This window comes from Jaculus jaculus, chromosome 7 (genome assembly GCF_020740685.1).
Source record: "Jaculus jaculus isolate mJacJac1 chromosome 7, mJacJac1.mat.Y.cur, whole genome shotgun sequence".
NCBI classification, from domain to species: Eukaryota; Metazoa; Chordata; class Mammalia; order Rodentia; family Dipodidae; genus Jaculus; species Jaculus jaculus.
The window spans coordinates 81,396,651-81,418,648 of NC_059108.1; the positions used below are offsets into that span (position 1 = coordinate 81,396,651).

The following is a 21,998-nucleotide window of genomic DNA, read 5'->3' on the forward strand; positions in this document are numbered from 1 at the left end:
ACAATGATTAGCTTCCAGTCGCTTCTCAGGTATTAGTGGTTCTTTCCGAGCCTCTCTACTACTATGATGGAGTGTTGATGGGCCAATTGTTCAGTTTTGTGAAAGTAATCACAGTGGAATGACCACATTATGTCCAGAAAGTGTTCCCTTTCTTCTCTTACGTTCTTTCCACCTCCTCTTCTGCAATGTTTCCTAAACCTTGTCAGGGTTAATGTCTCATTCACATTGAGCATTCAGCAGTCACTTCTTCTTCCTCTTTCTCCTTCTCCTCCTCCTCTTCTTCTTCTTCTTTTTTCAAGTTAGGGTCTCACCTAGCTCAGGCTGACCTGGAATTCACTATGTAGTCTCAGGGTGGCCTTGAACTTTTGGCGATCCTCCTACCTTTGCTTCCCAAGTGCTGGAATTAAAGGCATGTGCCCCTATGCCCGACTAGTCACTTATTTTTAGCACTTTGACCAGTTATAAGTTCTGCTGTAACTGCCACTCACAGTAAAAAGAAGCTTCTCTGTTCAAAGCTGGCTGTGTTATGGAAATATGGAATTATGCTTGAAAGCACTTTGTATAAGAAAGACTTGAGGGCTGGAGAGATGGATCAGCAGTTAAGTAGCTCGCACAAGGTGGTGTGCACATCTGCAGTTTGATCCTTATAGTGGCTAGAAGACCTGACATGCCCATTCTCTCTCTCCCTCTCTGCCTCTTTCTCTCTCTCTCAGATAAATAAATAAAAAAATATTTTTTAAAAGAGAGACCCGAAATAGGCTAGCTATGCTAACAAATGTATAAAATAAAAGTAACCAAATGACACTTAAATTCATGTTTAATTAAGAAAATGTTAAGAGATGGAGAATGGAATGTCAAAGGGGAAAGGGTGGGGGGGGAGGGAGGGTATTACCATGGGATTTTTTTATAATCATGGAAAATGTTAATAAAAATTAAATTAAAAAAAGAAAATGTTAAGAGTGAGACCCTACCTCAAAAACCATATATATGTGTGTGTGTGTGTGTGTGTAATTGAAAATATTTTTTAATGGTGCAGCATTATGTAGGTTGTATCTGATAAAATGAAACTGAAAAATGTGACAGAAAAAAAAGAAAATGTTAATGCCTGTTAAAAAGACAAGGATAAATAATTGCTGAAAGTATTAGAAAAGTCTTTATGGGAAGAGAAAGATTTAAACAGAATTTCAAGTAGGGAGGGCAGAAAAATTATAAACTAGAATATCTAGGAGATGAACAATATTTTAATGAAAATTCAAATATCTTTTAAGTTAAAATATGAATTAAATGCAGTTTGCAAGAAGGCCATTACATATACTTATGGGCCTCTGAAATAGGTCATTGTTGACCTAAGTTAATAAAACTTAAATTTACAAGAACAGTTTAGATCTGTGATTGCACACTGCATTAAGTGATAGAGTAGGTATCTGGTTTATTTCTGCAGAAGTGGTACTAGTTTCCACAGATATTTCTCTGCATGTAGCTTGTCCTAATGGAATATTGTTTCCTCAGTAGCATACATTCACTTGTAGAGGTTTTAAGAAACCCATTTACTTTTGACAATTTGCCTTAAAAAAAAGTCATCTAGTCAGGCATGGTGGCACACCTTTAATCCCAGCACTTGGGAGGTAGAGGTAGGAGGATTTCTTTGAGTTTGAGGCCAGTCTGGGACTATAGAGTAAATTCCAGGTCAGCCTGTGCTACAGTGGGACCTTACCTTAGAAAAAAAAATCATCTAATATTTATTATTCTTAGTTCTTTGTCAAGAAATAGGGCTGTTGGGCTGGAGAGATGGCTTAGCGGTTAAGCGTTTGCCTGTGAAGCCTAAGGACCCCGGTTCCAGGCTCGGTTCCCCAGGTCCCACGTTAGCCAGATGCACAAGGGGGCGCATGCGTCTGGAGTTTGTTTGCAGTGGCTGGAAGCCCTGGCTCGCCCATTCTCTCTCTCTCCCTCTATCTGTCTTTCTCTCTGTCTGCCACTCTCAAATAAATAAATAAATAATGAACAAAAAATGTTAAAAAAAAAAAGAAATAGGGCTGTCAAGAATTGCTTTGTCAACCTCACAGCAGGTGTGAACCTGAAAATATATACTATTTATACTATCAATTAAAGTCCAATAAATTTTGATAAAAGAAAGTGATTTGTAAAGATTATGGTTCAGTGAAGCTTCTATGAAGATATTTTTAGGGATAAGTTTTGCAGATTTCTCTGAAACATTTAATTAAGTTTTCATATCTGTCCAGGGGTGTAGATAAGTATATGATATGTGTACCACATGATTAGGTTAATACTTCATATGAATTGAATCATCTCTTACTAAACAGGCTGATTGACAGCTATACATATTGCTATTAGAATATCACTAAAATTTTATTATTTGTGGGCTGGAGGGATGGCTTAGCAGTTAAGAAACTTGCCTGCAAAGCCAAAGGACCCAGGTTCAGTTCCCCAGAATCCATGTAAGCCAGATGCACAAGAGGGCATATCCATCTGGAGTTCATTTGCAGCAGCTGGAGGCTCTGGCTGTCCTATTCTCTCCCTCTTTCTCTCTCTCCTTCTTTCTCTCTGTCAAATAAATCAATACAAATAACATATTGAAAAAAATCTTATTTGTATTATGTACACATTATGCATTCAAAACTGATTTCTTTATGCTTACCTCCTGATCAATTACATTATTGAAGAATGGTAATGGCCTATCAATACAGAGAACAGAGCTCCAACTTTAGTTTCTATAGAACCACTGAAGAGAAGCTCCTTTGATCATTGAAAAGAGAAGGGACAAAAAAACCATAATAGCTTCTCTTTCATTAACTAATGGTTGGGATGGATGTAATTTTTACTAAGAAAAAGTGAATTTGGTTAGTGAAGTGTTGTAGTTTGAATGTAAAATATCCCACATAGGCTGTGTTTGAACATTTGGTCCTCAGCTGATGGCACTGTTTGGGAAGGAACCTTTAGGAAATGGAGCCTTGCTAGAGGAAGTGGGTTTCTGGGGATGAGCCCTATTATCTGATCTCTGTTTCCTGGCTCTAGCTTTAATGTGACAAGCTGGCCTGTTTTGCCTTCTCTGGCATGATTGAAAGTAGTCACAGACTGTAAACCAGAATAAATCTTTTTCTTCCTAAAATTGTTCTTAGTCAGGTATTTTGTACAAGCAATGAAAAAAATAACTAACACAGAAAACTGGTACTAAGAAGTGCTGTGATAAACTTAACTATGTGGGCCATGGGCCTTTGGAACGGTTTTGTGGGAGGAGTTGGGGAGAGTTTGGAACTTTGGGCTAGAGCCCTTAAATCCTGTAAGCAGAGTTTAAAGGGCCATTTTTTTTTTTTTTTCTGAGAGTTTGGAAGACCACTATTCTGCAAGAAATGTGGACTGTTGAGGCTGGCCTCAGAAAGGGGACAAGGACTCTGACAGTTACTTCCCTGTTGCTGTGAAGCAGCTTAAGGAGGGAAGTATTTATTTGGCTTATAGTTCTGAGGAAAATCTATCATGGTGAGGAATATATGGCAGGAGCAGACAGCCAGTGTCACATCTTAACATCAACAAGGAGGAAAAGGAAAGAGAGAGAGAGAACACATGGGCTATTACATCTCAATGCTTACCCCCAGTGACACCTTCCTCCAGCAAGGCTCCACTTACTAAAGGTCCCACAACCTTTCCTATTTAATACTGTCACCAACTAGAGATTAACTATTCAAACACATGAGTCTATGGAGGGTATTATTCTACATTCAAATTATTCCAGGCTGTGTTGGGAACTGGCCTAGAAGCAGTTTGTGTGATATTCTGGCAAAGAAACTGACTCCATTCTGCCCATGTTTCGAGAATTAGAGCAGAATTGAATTTAAATGTAATGAACTAATTTGTTTAGCAAAGGTTGTTTCAAGACAACTCAGCATTAACAAACAGAGCAAAAAGATGGGGAATGTGCTATTTGACAAGAAAAGGGGAAAGCTTGAAACTTCCCACAGTGATCATGCTGGTGCTGAAAAATTAGCTATAATTGTGAAAGAGATTAGCATCACTAAAGAGAAACTTCCTGGTCTGCTCTGGATGATGGGGAAGTGTCCTGCAGGAAAGACCTCCCATCCATCTATAGAAAGCTGTAGATCACGAGAACACAAACTCTTGAAGGGAGAAGATCTGAATGCAAGATGGAGGTGGGGGTGGATCATGAGCTTTTGCTCCATGGTTTCAGAGAGCTTTTGAGGCTAGACAATGTGTGGCAGGTTCAGATTCTCTGCAAGGCAGCCCTGATAGGCCCTTGTGTGAAGCTGTGAAGGTTAAGTCTGAATTGTAGTGAGGTCACAGATGTTGGAGATGCCAGGGCAATGGTGCATCTACCAAAAAAAGCTACAGGCTTGGGGTTGATGGAGCCCACGAGAGAATCTATATGTACTTACTACAGGAAGCAGAGCTGGAGATGTGTGGGTATGCAAGCTTTTTGGAACCCAGAGTATTTCATCCCAAGTCTCAGATACCAGAGATGGAGCTTCAGAATTTGATGGTTTCCCTACTGGGTTTCAGTCTTGCTTGATTCAGTCTTTACTGCTATGACAGCATTTCTCCACTTGAAAAAATATTATTTATTTGAGAGAAGTGGGTGGGTGAGAGAATGGGTGTGTTAGGGCCTCCAGCAACTGCAAATGAACTCCAGATGCATGTGCCACCTTGTGCATCTGGCTTACTTAGGTCCTGGGGAATCAAACCGAGCTCCTTTGGCTTTGCAGGCAAGTGCCTTAACTACTAAGCCATCCCTCCAGACCCATTTCTCCATTTTTGAAATAGGGATGTTTACTCTGTTCTATTTTATGTTGGAAGTATGTCATTTGTTTTTTATTTTATATTTTACCAAGGGTTCCAGTTAAGAGATTGCCATAAGTCTCAGAAGATACTTTGAACTTTGAAATTTTGAACATTACTGTGACTATTAAAGATTATGGGGACTTTTGAAATTGGACTAAATATATTTTGCATCATGAGATAACCACAGTCCTATAGGAACCAATGTTGTAGTTTGGATTTAAAATTTCCTGCATAGGTTCATGTGTTTGAACCCTTGGCCCCCAACTGATGGCACTGTTTGGGAAAGTTGTGCAACCATTAGAAGTTGGAGCCATGCTGTAGGAAGTGGGTCACTGGGGGCAGGCCTTGAGGTTTTATACCTAGCCCAACTTCCTTTTCATGTTCTATGTTCTGACTCTGGCTGCAATGGTACCAGCTGGCTTGCCTCACCTTTCCTGCCCCAACAGAAATCATCCCCTTGGAAATATAAGCTAAAATAAACCCTTTCCTTCCTTAAGCTGCTTTTGGTCATGTAGTTATTCCCAGAAACAAAAAAAGAGCAGGATAAAAACAATATTAGTATCTAATTTCTCTTTCTTTTAGCAATGATTGGGATGGATATAATTTTTATTAAGAAAAAGAGAACTTGGTTTGTGAAACAAAAAGATTCTTTGACTACTACCTTCATGTCCCTATTCTTTAGTGGATAAAATTAAAATATAATTCTATTGGGTGTGATTATTGATATTATAATCACTTTTTTTGAGGTAGGGTCTCACTCTAGCCCAGGCTGATCTGGAATGCTGGTGGTTTGATTCAGGTGTTCCCCATAAACTTAAGTATTCTGAATGTTAGTCTCCCCAGCTGATGACAACTGGGAATTAAAGCCTTTTGGAGGCGGTATATTGTTGGGGGTGGGCTTATGGGTGTTATAACCAATTTCCTCTTGCCAGTGTTTGGCACACTCTTCTGTTGCTAATTGTCCACCCTCTGCTTCTGCCATCATTTTCCCCTGCCATTGTGGGCTTCCCCTTGAGCCTGTAAGCCCAAATAAACCATTTTTTCCCACAAGCTGCTCTTGGTCGAATGACTTCTGTCAGCAATGTGAACCTGACTGCAACAGTAAAGTTGGTACTGAGAGTGGGGTTGATTCTAGACAACTGCCTGTGTGGCTTTGGCCTTTGGGAGCTGATTTTCAAGAGGAATGTGGAAGGATTTGAAACCTTGGCCTAAGAGATGCCTTGCAGTGCCATAAGTACAGCTTGATATACTATTCTGGTCAGAGTTAAAAGACCTGAATGCAGTAAGAACTATGGACTGTGAAGTTTGGCATATGAAGGTAAGAAAGAGCTTTGCCTGGACTGGGCTAGAAGCAATTTGTATGAAAGGCTTGCTGTTATGCCAATGTCCTGAGAATTTGTGCAGGGTTGCATTGCATAGAAATGGACTGGTGTGTGCAGAGGGATATGGCACAGAAATGAAATCTTTGGGCTGAAACTTCTGCCCATTCAGCTGCAATTAGAGATTACAACCATTGAGATTGGGCCAAGTGACCTGCACTGGGGCAACAGGAAGAATATACTCTTGTGAAGGGGCCTTGTGAGTGCTCAAGGAGTGTCCTGTTCTTTAAAGTCTGCTTTACTGCCCCCTGGATTAACAACCTGGCACCCTGTCTGGTATTATGAAGTATAAGAAATGCAGGAAAGAGAGGGTCATTGAGTTTGCAACATGATCTTGAGTTTTGGAAATGGCCATGGGCAGTGTGAAGCAGGTTTGCTGGATGCCTACATGGAGATCCCATGGGGCCATGAGGATGAACCGTGGGTTGCAGTGGAGACCCAATGGAGATGCCAGGATCACAAGATGGCTGCCAAGGAGAGCTGCCAGCTCCAGCAAAGTTTTCCAGGACTGTGAGTAACCTGGTTGGAGGGACAGAATTGGAACTCGAGAGACTTGATGGTTAGAATTATTGGACTGGGAGATTTGTCACTGACTAGAGTTGTTGGACTTGGAGCTAGAATTTGATGTTTGCTCTATTTAAATCTTATGTTGGTTGAATATTTCTTTGCTATGCCCAATGCCATCTTTTTTGTTGTTGTTTGTTTTTTCAGGTAGGGTTTCTCTCTAGCCCAGACTGACCTAGAATTCACTATGTAGTCTCAGGGTGGCCTCGAACTCACAGTGATCCTCCTACCTCTGCCTCCCGAGTGCTGGGATTAAAGGTGTGCGCCATCATACCTGGCCCAATGCCATCTTTTACAGTGTGTTTATTTTGTGCCATTATGAGTTTGGGGGGATTTATTTTTTGATTTATGGCTCAATTAAGAGATCTTGGATTATGGGGATGTTTGAACATCATTAGGATTGATAAAAACTGCAGGGACTTTTAAAGTTTAACTTTGTATTTTATATCATGCATGGATATCAGTTTATGGGGGCCAGGGTGGAATGTGATGGCTTGATTCAAGTGCCCCATAAATGTAAGTATTCTGAATAGTAGTTTCTCCTGCTGATGGCAATTGGAAATTAAAACTTCTTGGAGTTGGTGTATTGTTGGGGGTGTTATAGCCAATTTCCCTGTGCCAATGGTTAGCATACTCTTCTGTTGCTATTGTCTGCCTTATGTTGGCCAGGGAGTGATGTCCACCCTCTGCTCATGCCATCATTTTCCACTGCCATCATAGAGCTTCCCCTGGAGTCTGTAAGCCAAAATAAACCCTTTTTCCCCCCAAAGCTGCTCTTAGTCAGGTGATTTCTGCCAGCAATGCAAACCTGACTGCATCAAACTTTCACTGATCTTCCTACCTCAGCCTTCTGAGTGCTGGAATTAAAGAAAGTTTTGTGCTACCATGCCTGGCAATTATATTATGAAATAAAAAATATTAGTAGTTAATGGCATTTAATAACCCTCAATGAGAGTTTTAACTATATAAAGAACTTATGTTCTTAACATAATATGTTCATTTTTTTCCCTGAAATGTCAAAAACAATTTTCCACAAGAAGCTATACCTTGACTATACAGTCTAAAATCTGAGGTACTGAGTATTGGGTTGCTACATAATTTCATCACATTTGGTTGTTTCAAATAATACATATGGTGTGTACCTAGATGGCTGTGTTGGTAAAGTGCTTGCCACACAAGAATGAGGATCTGAGTTCAGATTACCAACATCCATGTAAATGCTGGGTGTGGCCATTCATGCCTGTAATCCCAGTGCTGGGAATATGGAGACAGGATTGGTGGTTTTTAGGCTAGCCTAACTGGTGAACTCTGGGTTCAATGAGAGAGACCCTGTCTTGAAAAATAAGGTGGAGAACAATTGAGGCAATACCTGAGATCAACCTCAGGCCTTCATACACACATGCACATAATGTGCATACACCTGCATATGTCACACATACATAGTTATACACAAGCCCACACTTATTTTTTAATTTTAATTTTATATTTGTTTATTTACATGCAAGGATAGGGAGGGTAGAGAGAAAGAGAGAATGAACGGGCATGCCAGGGCCTCTTGCTGCTGCAAACGAACTCCAGATGCATGTGCCACTTTGTGTGTCTGGGGAATCAAATCTGGACCATAAGGCTTTGCAAGCAAGCATCTTAACTGCTAATCTGTATTTATTCTTCCTTCCACATTGATTTTTAAAAATTTTTGTTTTAAAAATATTTTTATTTAAGAACAGAGAGAAAGTAAGAGAGGGAGGAAGAAAGAAGTAGAGTATGGGCACACCAAGGCCTTCTTGCTACTGCAAATGAACTCTAGATACATGTGCCACTTTATGCATCTGGCTTTATGTGGGCACTAGGTAATTGAACCTGGCATGGCAGGCTTTGTAAGCAAGAGCCATTTCCCTAGCCCCCAATTCTCACATTTACTACTGCACTGTTTCCTTGGGGCAGGAATCGGGGCACATCTTAGCTGAGGTTTTTGCTTCATGCATGAACTCTCACAAGGCATCAGTCAAGGGCTCAGCCACCCAAGACTGCAGCTTCACTTGAAACCTCACCTGAGAATTATCCAATTTCAACCTCCCATGGTTAGAGGCAGAATTCAGTGCCTTACATGCTGTTAGACTGAAGCCTCAGCTCTTTGCTGACCAGGAGCTATTTCTTGCCATGTGAGCCTTTCCATGGTTAGTTTGCAACATGGCAGTTTGCTTTATCCACACCAGCTGTGTGGTCTTCTATCAAGACAGAAGTTACAGTATCGTTATCATAATCAATCAAAGAAGGGGCATCTTGTCATCTTTGTTGTTTTCTATTGGTTAAAAGCAGACTGCAGACCCCGCTGTCCCTCATGGGAAGGGAAGCGCACACAGCTAAGAATATCAAAGGTGAGCTTCACTGAGGCCGTTTCAAAGTCTGCAGGAAAATTTAGGATTGATTGGACTCATAACTAAATAGGGGAGGACTGGAGCGATGGCTTAGTGGTTAAGGCACTTGCCTATGAAGCCTAAGGACCCAGGTTCGATTCTCCAGGCCTCACATAAGACAGATGCACATGGTGGCACATGCGTCTGGAGTTCATTTGCAGTGGCTATAGGCCCTAGCACACCCATTCTCCTTCTCCCTTTGTCTCTAATAAATAAATAAAAATAAAATCTTAAAAAAAACACTTAAAAAAATAACCAGATAGGGGAAATCATCTTCCCAGGAGCAAATCACCTGGCACCTGGGCTACAGGAATTATGGTGAACTTACTTCAGTTTTTGCCTGACCACTGGGTTTATACCCATGTCCCTATGGGATTTGTGTTTGGATGGTATCTGGACAAAAGGAGTGATGAAAAGCTAACTGCCTTCTAGACAAGAGAGTTATTTGGAAGGGAACTGAGGCCCAATGAAGAAATTATTTGGAAGAAAAGACTATATTTTAGAATATTCCCATTTCAAAAGTTAGGAGAGGGCTAGAGAGATGGCTTAGCAGATAAGGTGCTTGCCTGAAGTCTAAGGACCCAAATTCTACTCTCCAGACCTCAGTAAGCCAGACACTCAAAGGTGAGTCAAGCACAGTGCGATTGCAGTGGCTGAGACCCTGGTGGGCCAATTCTCTTGCTTTCTCTCTTTGTCACTGTCTCTCTGCCTCTCTCACTTCCTCCTCCCAAAATAAATAAAAATCTCATAGATGTTAGGAGAACTAAAAATATAACTTAGAAAAAAAAATAACGCACTCTATAATCCAGAAGGAATCAATGAGTATGACTTGAAAATTAAATGGAAATTGTGATGAAGCCAACACTGAACTGTTTACAGTGAAGCCATGACGCGATTAGGAGGCCAGATTCATGTACTGCTGCAGCTGCTGCCTGCCCCCTTTCCCTGTAGACATCTGGAATGAGTGAACACTTAAATCATAACCACATGTTCAGGTTATATGGAAATGTCCTTTCTGTTTATATACTCTTATTTATTTATTTGTGAGAGGCAGAAAGAGGTAGAGAGAGAAAGAGAGAGAATGGGCATGCCAGGGCCTCTAGCCACTGCAACAACCTTCAGATGCATGCACCACCTTATGCATTTGGCTTATGTGGGTTCTGGGGAATAGAACCCAAGTTCTTTGGCTTTGCAGGCAAGCACCATAACCATAAAGCCATTTCTGCAGCCTCATTACTCTTTTCTTTTTCTCCTATTGATCTTGGCCTCACAGTCCCTATTCCTCCTGAATGCATGCCTATTCTTTTTTTTTTTTAAGTGTTTATTTATTTATTTGAGAGTGACAGACAGAGAGAGGAAGAGGCAGATAGAGACACACAGAGAGAATACGTGCACCAGGGCCTCCAGCCACTGCAAACAAACTCCAGATGTGTGCGCCCTCTTGTGCATCTGGCTAACGTGGGTCCTGGGGAATCGAGCCTTGAACCAGGGTCCTTAGGCTTCACAGGCAAGCGCTTAACCTCTAAGCCATCTCTCCAGCCCTGCATGCCTATTCTTACTCAAGTCTTCAGTAGTGCATGCTAGTTCCTACTTTCTCCACTTCAGAACACTGGTTCAGAACTACATGAAAAAGTAGCTTCCTAGTTTCAGTTCTAGGACCCCAAATAAATTCCTCCTTCCCTTTCAGTTTCTGAATTTGGATTGATGGACCGGATGAACTTCAGTTAGCCATACAGTGTCATGTCCGAGCGCAAGCCACTCACTGCTTTATGGGGCTGCTGTCCCTGCAGCTCAGCTGCGAAATGACATGCTTCACACTTAGCAAAGAGCTACACTTAGAACAGCATTAGAGAAACATACAATCCTTCAAAAAACTATTTGAATGGTGTATTTCATGAGCAAATGTTCAATTTGTCATATTGATAACTGAAATCTATTAGAAATGGCTTACTCACTGACATTGTGCCAGCACATTCCCTTGCAAAAATAGCCTTAGCTCAGTCAAACAGCATACTTTTTTGGTACATGATTGGGAATTTGGAAAAGAACAAGTATGGCATTGATACAATATATTCCTTGACTTTCATTAATTGAAAAAATATTCATGAGGTATCTGAAAGGCTATTTGTATTCTTTTGTTTTGTTTACTTAATTTTTTGCAGGAGAAAGAGAGAGAGAGAGAATATGTGTATGCCTGGGTCTCCTGTCAATGCAAATGAACTTCAGATGCATGTGGTGTCTCCCTGTGCATCAGGCATCATGGGTACTGGGGAATTGAACCCAGATTGTCAGGCTTTATGAGCAGCCACCTTTAATGGAACCATCTCTACAGCCCTGCTATTTGTATTCTTAACCAGATCAAAATACCAGCTGTTAAACTGGACGTGGTGGCGCACGCCTTTAATCCCAGCACTAGGGAGGCAGAGGTAAGAGGGTCATTATGAGTCTGAGGCCACCCTGAGACTACAGAGTGAATTTCAGGTCAGCCTGTGCTATAGTGAAACACTACCTCAAAAACAAAACAAAGCAACAACAACAAAAAACAGGTGTGCAGTGATGGCTTAGTGGCTAAGGTACTTAACCTTAGCCTGCAAAGCCTAAGGATCCATGTTCAACTCTTCAGGTCCCACATAAGCCAGGCACACAAGTGTGCAAGGTCACATCTGCACACAACATGGTGCATGCATCTGGAGTTTGATTGGAGTTGCTGAAGGCCCTGGCATGCCAATTCTCTCTCTAATTAAAAAAAAAAAAAACAAGAAGAGCAAAAAAGTATCAGTTATACTGCTTGCATGAAACAATGAGGGCCCAAGTGAACATTTTTCTATATAAAGCCATTTATTTGTTTTGAAAACTAGCAAAACCTACAAAGGCCATGGGAGAGATAAGTAGTTATGATTTCAGAAGTTTGGATTGCTGTGGTAAGGTTAGTGGATGGATTTGAATAGGAATGGGAGCGACCTAGAAAATCCCATTTTCAAAATGCAATTTAGGTAAATCACAGAAGACACTGTGGGACATGAATCCACATACAACCTGTAATTCTGGGTACTTTCAAACAATGACAGAACTGTGTGGAAGGAGAGAGACAAAGGTTAACTTCATGTTTTTTTCTGTGAAGGGGAGTTTGAACTCAATACCTCAATCACGCAAGGCCAGCACGCCACCACGGGGCTGTACGCCCAGCCCTCATTTTCATATTTTGCCAGTCTATCCTGAAATATTAATGTTTTGTTTTTGTTTGTCTGTTTTAATTTTTTGAGGTAGGGTCTTGCTTTACCTTAGGCTGACATGGAATTCACTATATAGCCGCAGGGTAGCCTCAAACCCACGGCAATCCTCCTACCTTTCCCTCCCAAGTATTTCTGCTCTATTACTCTAAATCACAACGTGGAATATATTTGTGAGATTATGATGGTTTATATAAATTTTTCACTGATATTAACAGATGGAATAAATTTTGGATTTGCCATACTTATCCATATATATCATATTATATATAATACCTTTATGTATGATTAATAAATCCTAAGTAGAAAGGGTTAATAAATGTATCAACAAGATTTAATACCAGAACACCAAGTAGATTAAGGTATCTTCCAAGCTGCATAGTCAAAAAGGACATCTACATTTTCCATCAGCAGTGTAAAACAGACGTGACCACATTCTCTCCTTCCCTGCAGAAAATAGAACTTCATATTCACTGCAGGAATATTTGGTATCTTGATGGGGTTCTGCTTAGTCATTGTCCTTGGATGTCCTCTGAAGTAAAACCAGGATAATTCTTGTTTGAAAACATAGTCAAGGAAGGTTTTAGCAAAGTCATAGGAACTCTGATCTCTAAGACAGAATTGAAGAGCTTGTCTGAAAGAATGCATGTTCAATACCACAGAAAAAATAAAAAGGCAAAAGCATGGGCATGCTGATGTCTTGTGCTTAACAAGTATTTGCTTTGAGTGACAAAGGCTTGCTCCAAATTCCGGTTGTGTGACTTTTGTTTTAGGATAGAATTGTTGCAGCTTTAAGCATAATATAAGATTATATATTCAGTTCTGAAGCAAGGCTGTGAACTTCATCCATGGAATTGGCTCAGTCTTATAAATCATAAACTCCGGGCTTGTGACATGGCTCAGCTGTTAAGGCACTTGCCTGCAAAGCCTAATGAGCCAGGTTTAATTCCCCAGGATCCACATACAGCCAGATGCACAAAGTGGCACATGCACCTGGAGTTTGTTTGCAGTGGCTGGAGGCCCTGGCACACCCATTTTCTTTCTCTCTCTCTTCTATTTCTGTTTGCAAATAAGTGAAAATCAAAATCATAAATTTAAATGTCAAATCACCTATGATTTATTCAGCTTTGAATATAGGCATTCAGAAAGCCATCTTGAGGGAAATTTAGTCTTTTATGTGTATAGTCTGAGAAGTCTGTCTAGTCTAATAATATTGGATACATTTAAATTAAATAAATTATATATTTTCATGTATGTGTATGTATATGGGCATGTCTGGATCTCTTGATGTGGCAAACATATGTGTGTCCAGCTTTACGTGGGTGGTTGAGAAACCAAAACCAGGTAAGTAGGCTGTCCAAGCAAGTGCTTTTTAACTTTTGAGCCATCTCTCCAGCCCACATTTAAAATTTTTAATGAAAATAATTGGAAACATTTTGTGTATGTGTATGTGTATGTGTATGTGTATGTGTATGTGTATGTGTATGTGTATGTGTATGTGTATGTGTATGTGGTGTGCATGTCTTTGTGTGTGGGCATGTGTGGGTACTAGTACATGTGCACATGTATTTTCATGCCTGTGAGGGCTAGAGGTTGATATGGAATATCTTCCTCAATTGCCCTTCACTTTCTAATATTTTTAAAGTTTTTTGGTATTATTTTTAACCTGTAAGCAGAGATACAGACTAGATAAGAGAGACAGAGAAAGCAAGCCAGGGCCCCCAGCCATTGTACACAAACTCCAGGTGTATGCACCACCTTGTGCATCTGCCTTTATGTGGATACTGGGGAATCAAATCCAGGTCGTTAGACTTTGAAGGCAAGTGCCTTCTCTGCTGAGCCATCTTTCCAGCCTTCACCTTGTATCTAGAGACAGTATCTCTCACTGAACCTGGAGCTCACTGATTTGGCTAAACCAGTTAGCCAACCTGGAGCCCCCAAGGATCTTTCTATCTTTGCCTTCCCAGTCCTGGGATTATAAATGTGTGTGCCACTGTGCCTGGCCTTTCTTGGGGTGGAGAGGAGTGCTGAGATCCAAACTCAAGTCCCCATGCTTGTATGGGAAGCTTTTTATTGACTGAATCATCTCTCCAGCATTGGGAACTTCTTTGGTAAGGATGCTGTATGTGAATTATGATGCTGAAGAGCCAGCCACGCCTTTCTTTTTGCTTGTGTGTGTGGTGCATTCATACATATATGTGTGTCCTTGTGGTGTCCCATGCACTCACCTGTGGTGGCCAGAATAAAGTCAGGTCTCCTAGTTCATTGCTCTTCTACCAGTTTTCATTTAATCACAGTTTCTTACTGATCATGGAGCTTGTCATATCATTTTTTCCATGAGCTCCAATAATTCCCAGGTTTCTGCTCCCCTGTACTTGGATTACAGGTGTGTGTGGCCACAACCAGAACATAGGTTCTGGAAATTCAAACTTGGGTTGTCTCAGGTCCCATCAATCCCTCATGCTTGTGCAGCAAGCACACTTAACTGCTGAGCCATTCCTCTAGCCTGAGCAAAGTCTTTGGTATAGGAAAAATTACAAATTAACTCTCTGGACTAGACTTCCTATAGGGGGATTGGCTTATTGGAAAGCTTCTCACTTAAGCAGAATTACTCTATATCTTAGTGTATGAATTCATTTATTAGAATCATGCTTAGAGTCATGAATAGAGATATTTGGAAACAATTCACTCTTAGGCAAAGTAGAATCAATCAATAGGGATACCATTTAGACAAGACCTATGCATGGGTGTTTTCTGTTTTTGGTGAGCACTTGGGCATGATTTGAGGGTCTGTTATGGGCAGAAACTTTAAATTGAAGGAATCTATTATTTTGGGGGTAGTGTTTAGTATACTCAGCAGATAGGAAATTGTGACATCTTGAATTTTTTTTCTTCTTCTAGATAGACATATAGTCTAGGCTGGCTTCATACTATATTGTTGAGGGTCATTTTGAACTCCTGATTCTCCTGCCTCAACCTCCCAAGTGTGTGACACCCTGTTCTTCCCTAGGGACTTGAGCAAGGGAGTGAATATTAGGTGCTCAGCTGTCATTGAGGCAATCTGAAGCTTACATACAAAGGATGAGGTAAACTCATCTATGTGAGAATATGAGCTTTTAGTGAGCCCCTGGTCACTAAACATGGATCTTTTGGGAAGCAGGTAGTGGATACCTAGCACGTACAAATACTTTCTTCCTGGAAATCAGTATAAATAATTACCATAGGTATAGGTTAGGAGTCATTAAACATTAAAGAGAATACACACACACACACACTCTCTCTCTCTCTCTCTCTTTTTTTTTTTTTTTTTTTGAGATAGGGTCTTGCTTTAGCCCAGGCTGACCTGCAACTCACTATGTAGTCTCAGGGTGGCCTCAAACTCATGGCAATCCTCCTACCTCTGCCTTCCAAGTGCTGGCATGCACCACCATGCTCAGCTCCCAAGAATTCTCTTTTGATCAATGTCTATTTCTTTTATTAATTTCTGTCAAAGTAATACAAACTTAACCTTGTTCAATACAGGCTCTACATGAGTTGTAGCTAAGCTTTAGGGAGTCTCTGTAGTATCCAGATGTTCACATGGTATGGTGAGTTTAATCCTCAAGGTCTTTGATTCATACCAGCATCCATGAAGATGCCAGCCTCTAATCATGTCAACCATTGCCAAGTAGTCCCTTGTTATTGACCTTGAGATATCTTCAGCACCAGTTCACTCTCAGCCACACCTATGGCTCACTCAGACATGTCTGCCATGTTTATCCTATGGTCCTGCTTCTGCACTGAGCTCCACCTCAGAATGGGAGTATTGATTCTCTTGTTCCCAAGGTTGACTTGGGAGTCTGTTCATCTCTCCCTGCTAGGGATTAAGCAAGGGCATAGGGACTGGTATTTTTTCCTTAGAATTTATAGCTTGCAAAGATCATTTTAGTTCTAGTAATGGAAATCCTCCCCCACAGAGGTTTAAGTAACTAGTTATCTTACACAGTAAGAAGTCTTGCAGGTGCAAACCAGGACTGGCCTAGTTGCCTCTGACCCACCAAGAACTCAGTCTCTTGTTTTAATTCTACTTTGTTATCTGCTGTGCTTTGAATGAGTTTGAAAATTTGGTCCTTGGCTGATAGTACTGTTTGGGAAGGGCGTGTGTGAAACTTTTAGGAGGGAGAGCCTTGCAGGAGGAAGTGCATCAGTTGGGGAAGGCCTTAAAATTTTACAACCCTTCTTCTCTCTAGAAGAATTTGCAGTTACCTGGAGAAATAGTCAACATTTCTTGTCATATTGAGTGGATTATACTGATAGTTTCCTTGTCACATTTTGCTTACAATTCATAAAAATTGAGGAAAAAAATTTAAAAATTAATAAATTTAGCCTAACACATTCTTTTAATTCCTAAGAAATTAAATCCTTAATTTCTTAATATGTGATGGAAAACAAACTGAAAGTGTCATACCTACATAAGATAAAGTAAGTGGAATGAAACAAGGTTGTTGATTTCTTCAGAGCTTAGTAAATGGAATGTATTTTGCTTGTAATATTTAATCTCTATATTAACTCTGCATTTGTTATACCTGGATTAAAGATATAAAAACTAAAAGTGAGATTACAACAAAGCAAACTGATTTTTGTATCTGGGATACAACAAATGACCTACAAATAAGAGGCAAATGAAAGAAATAAAAACCATTCCTAGAAGTACTATGAAGATTATTCAAGGGCAAACTATCACCACACACCAAGGGATTACTTTGCTGGGTCTGGCTTCTGGCTTCTGGGATAAGCTTTTGAGCTTGCTTTTTTTTTTTTTTTCTTAGAGGGGAGGGAGAGAGAGAGAGAGAGAGAGGGGGAGAGAGGGAGAGGGAGAGAGAATTGGCATGCTAGGGCCTCAACCACTGTAATTGAACTCCAGACGCTTGTGCCACCTAGTGGGCATGTGCAACCTTGCATGTGCCTCATTTTGTGTGTCTGGCTTATGCGGAATCTGGAGAGTTGAACATGAGTCCTTAGTTAGGCTTTGCAGGCAAGCACCTTAACAGCAAAGCCACGTTTCCAGCCCTTCTGAGCTATTTTTAAAAGTAATTTATTTTATTCTTTCATTTACTTTGGACATAGGGACATATATGTTTGTATATCTATCTCTCTTTACTTTCCCCAGGATATATTCCACTTTCTCCCTCCAAGCTCTGTCTTCACTCCATAACACTGATTACATGTGAACTAGGACCTCACACATGCTAGGGAAAGATTTATGCTGGGCACAGTCCTTATGTTCCTTCTTGAGCAAAACTTGCTTCATTGGCTCTATTTTCTGAACCATTCAAACTTTTTTGACTTTAGTAAAGTAACATGACCTCTTTTTGGAAATTGTCAGCAATGTAAGCACGTGAGTGACTAGTTAAAAGCAAGGGTATTTCAGATTACACAGGGAAAATGGTAAGATCCTTAACAGGGCAGTGTTTTAAGTGGCTATAAACGTAACATCCAGCAACTGAAGCCTGGCTCAATTCATTTTCAAGTTCCATTATGTACAATTTCTGGTTCAAGTCTCTTTAAACTTTCTAAATTTCGGTTTTGTTACTAATGAAAAGAGGAGAGCTGACGACGTAGTTCACGGTTATTGTGCTTGCCTGGAGTGCATGAAGGGCTGGGTTCGTCCCTAGCATGGCATCAAAAAAAACAAAAGAAAACAACCCTCCAAACAACTAGGACATCAGCAAGACCTACTAAATCTTGTCTGCTTTCGGACCTCAGTAAAGATTACAGGAGACGTGGCACGAGAAAGCGCGTCGGACACACCTGCCAGGACGCGGCCAGGTCACTGCACAGGGCGGCCAATGGGATCGAGGCCCGGGCTCCCGGCGCGAGCAGCGCGCGCGGCCGGCGGGGCGCCCGTGACGTCATCACCCCGCGCCCGCCGCCGCCCCCGTCCGCGCGGGGAAGCCTTCCGCGCCATGGGGCCGTGGCAGCGCCTGCTGCTCTCCGGCGGCCTGTCGCTGCGAGCTGGAGGCGCAGCCCCCGACCCTCGCGGGGTTGGCCGAGCTCTGGCTTGCAGGCGCCAGGTGTGTGCTGCTGCGGAGCGGGGGCGGCGGGCGGCTCCACGGGGCGGCTGCCGGCTGGTGGCCGCCAGCCAGCTCTGGAGTTGGTCCGTCGCGGACCCCGAGGCGCCCGCACCCCAGTTGCCCGCGCTCTCCTTCCTCCAGGCAGGCCCCCAGGCTGCGCGGTGCCGGGGCCTGCACCTGGAGTGGATATGGTTGTGGGCACCGCACCGTGATCTCTTTAAGAGAAGGCACTGCCTCTCTCAAGTAAATAAATAACTATTGAAAAATTAAACAAAAAAGGCTGGCGGGATGGCTCAGTAGTTAAGGCACTAACTAGCCTGCGAAGCCTGAGGACTCAGGTTCTATTTCCCAGGAGCCAGCCAAGTAAGCCAGATGCACAAGGGGGTGCATGCATCTGGTTTTCGTTTGCAGTGGCTGTTGGCCCTGGCACGCTTGTCTCTCTCAACTAAGTATAAAAAATTTTTAAAAAGAAGGCAAACACGTGGAAGACTTAAATTTCAGCTTCAAAAAATATTTTTACTTGCAAGCAGAGAGAGGTGTGTGTGGGGGAGGCGGGCGGTGTGGGCAAGGGAGAAAGGACTAGCAAGTGAGCAGGCCTGGTCTTCAAGCCACTGCAAAGGAGCTCCAGATGCGTGCGCCCCCTTGTGCATCTAGCTTATGTGGGTCCTGGGGAATTGAACTTGGGTTAATCACCTTAACTGCTGAGTTCTCTCTCCAGCCCCAAATTTCAGCTTTTGACACAATGAACTTTCACAACTATGATCAATATCATTCAGCAAATAGCACAAAAGACTGAAGTAGGGAGACACACAGAATTAAAAAGAAAGCCCTCTTAATCCTAAACCAGGGACTACTTTTAAAAACTTTACCTTAAAATGAAGGAGATGGCCAATTTAAAATGCCTTCTTTCTTTTTTTCAAGTTTTCTGGCGCTGAGAGTGAGAACTTAAGGCAAAGAAGAACACAGATCATGTCCCGAGGACTTCCAAAGCAGAAACCAATAGAAGGCGTTAAGCAAGTTATAGTTGTGGCCTCTGGCAAGGGTGGAGTTGGAAAATCTACTACTGCAGGTATTACCAGATGACTGAAAAGTTAAGCTGTCAAATGAACAATCAATTATTATTTTCTTTCAGTTTGGTATTTGGGGTGTTCCTAACACGTGGTTCCTTAGTGTCGGGAGTTGATAGTGGGTGAAAGTCTAGATTATGGAGCTAAAACTGAATGTGGCAACAGACTGTCTACTGCTTCATTGACCAAAAAAATGGTTAGGCTGTCTACAGAGTTTCAGGTGACTTCACTGAAAAGTGGGTGAGAATCCTCTTCGCAGGATGGTTATGCAAATTAAGCACTTAGCCCAGTATCTCCTTCATATTAACTCTCAGTAATTAGATGCTGATATCAGCCACATACCTGGTAATTTTAACCTAAATTATTGCTGTTCTTAGATGTTCTTTTCTAGTCTTGGCAGTATACATATAACTGTGTAATTACAATGGGATTGCTTATGTTATTGTGACCTTTTATCATTTAATTATTTCATTTGTACCCCTTATAAGGGCAAAAAAGCTAATGTTTGAAAATGCTTGAAAAAGTTTAACATTGTTTTAGTTACTTAAAACATCATTTTTCTTTTTATATTCTATATTAATAGAGATGGGGAATATTTTTGGCAGCTCTTTTTGTTGATTGTGCATTTGTCACGTAAAATGATGCCACTTTAAGAACATATAAAAGAACTGCTATTAGAAATAGAAGAATTAGGGCTGGAGAGATGGCTTAGCGGTTAAACACTTGCCTGTGAAGCCTGAGGACCCCAGTTCGAGGCTCGATTCTCCAGGACCCACGTTGGCCAGATGCACAAGGGGCGCAGGCCTCTGGAGTTCGTTTGCAGTGGCTGGAGGCCCTGGCGTGCCCATTATCTCCCTCCCTCCCTCCCTCCCTCCCTCCCTCTCTCTCTCTCTCTCTGCTTCTTTCTCTCTGTGTCACTCTCAAATAAATAGATAAAAATGAACAAAAAAATTTAAAGCATATTAAAAAAAAGAAATAGAAGAATTAACAGTCAAGACTAATAATTATTTCCTAAAATATTTTATTGTAATAATGAGAAAAACTTCTTCCAGTCTTATTCATTACAGGCAACTTACATTATTTTTTCATCCATATTGAGCTAGATTCATGAGTAAATACTATGTATATTGAAGGTATAGAATCTGATAATAAATATATGCATTGTGAAGTAATTTCCACAATCAGCTGATTACACTATTACCTCACAAGTTACCTGTTTTTGTGTCTGTGGGGAGAATACTTAAGATTAGTCTCTTGGTTTCAAGTGTCACCCCATGCTGTACATTACATTTGCAGAACTTACTCATTTTATAACTAATTTTATACTTAGACTTCTACCTTTGAACTTAATTATTATTTTGGGGTCATAGAACACTCATGTGTTATATTTACTTTGTATTAAATTTTCAGTCATTTCAATAGGCATGGCTAATTATTTTTGCATCTGATTTTTAAGGTTTTATTTTTATATGCCTGGATTCACATGTGTGTGCAAATGCTTGTGGAAGCCAGAGGAAAACCAGGTGTTCCTCAGGAATGCTTTCCACTTTTTATGTATTTATGTATTTATTTTTTGAGCAGTGAAGTCTGAATCTCTTTCATGGAGACATGGCTTCATCCTTTGAGGATGGAGAAAACAGGAGAGTTATTCACAGCCTAGTGAGTCAAACCATGGGATGCCACCCTGGACACCACTCTAAAACTGTGGGACCAGTTTCCTTGTACAGTGGCAGTCCTGGTGGACACGTGGGTTCCTGAGAGAGCAAGGCTGAAGCAGTGAACACTTGGTCTGCCTGGGTGGTTTGCAATGTTGGAAATCAGTCCTTTGCCTCTCATGGAGTTAGTATACCTCCTCAGTTTCACTCCCTCTTGCTTTCTTATGGATTGCCCGATTAAAGCTTGGCAGGCAGGGACCCAGTGATTGTCGTGAAGCCCCAGCTTGCATCTAGGAAAGCCCTTCTGAGACCGGTGGCAGCCCATCCAGTACCCAGGCCCATAGGGCAGGGCCTGGCAGTAGGGCTTGGGGTGCCACCATCATAGGGATACATCCCCTTTCACATACTTTTTCTTACACTGTCCCCTCCCAGGAGTCGTGAGGGCCGTGCTCCATCCTCCAGCAGTGACATGTGGTGTACAGCAGCACATATGGTGTTCTGCCAGCTAGGGAAGCTCACCTGGGCTGTGGTGTCCAGGCCTTTAATAGGGGCTCAGCCATGAAGGCCTGCCTCTGAGTCCACAAGGCCGACTGAGACTCCAGCTCCTACTGAGACCACAGGGTACTGAATGGTCCAAAGCCCCCGGTAAAACAAGTCACTTTTTTTTTCCTTTTTGAGGTAGGGTCTCACTCTAGCCCAGGCTGACCTGGATTTAGTCTCAGGCTATCCTTGAACTAAGGTGGTTCTCCAACCTCTGCCTCCCAAGTGCTGGGATTAAAGGCATGTGCCACCATTCCTGACTTCCAAGTCACTTTTATTAGACA

The 21,998-nt window shown here is 41.6% G+C and overlaps 1 protein-coding gene and 1 pseudogene across 1 annotated transcript in view; both read left to right on the forward strand.

Moving 5' to 3' along the window:
• The first annotated feature begins 9,484 nt into the window (after nt 1-9,484).
• On the forward strand, nt 9,485-9,706 carry LOC123462314 (annotated as a pseudogene).
• Nucleotides 9,707-18,332: 8,626 nt separating this feature from the next.
• The window catches only part of Nubpl (nucleotide binding protein like), a 230,493-nt gene continuing 226,827 nt past the window's right edge, over nt 18,333-21,998 (forward strand). Inside the window, exons 1-2 of the mRNA XM_004661857.2 lie at nt 18,333-18,452; nt 19,374-19,521. Of these exons, the coding sequence (XP_004661914.2) occupies nt 18,345-18,452; nt 19,374-19,521 (256 nt within the window). The 5' untranslated portion in view covers nt 18,333-18,344. The remainder of the gene's footprint in view (nt 18,453-19,373; nt 19,522-21,998) is intronic.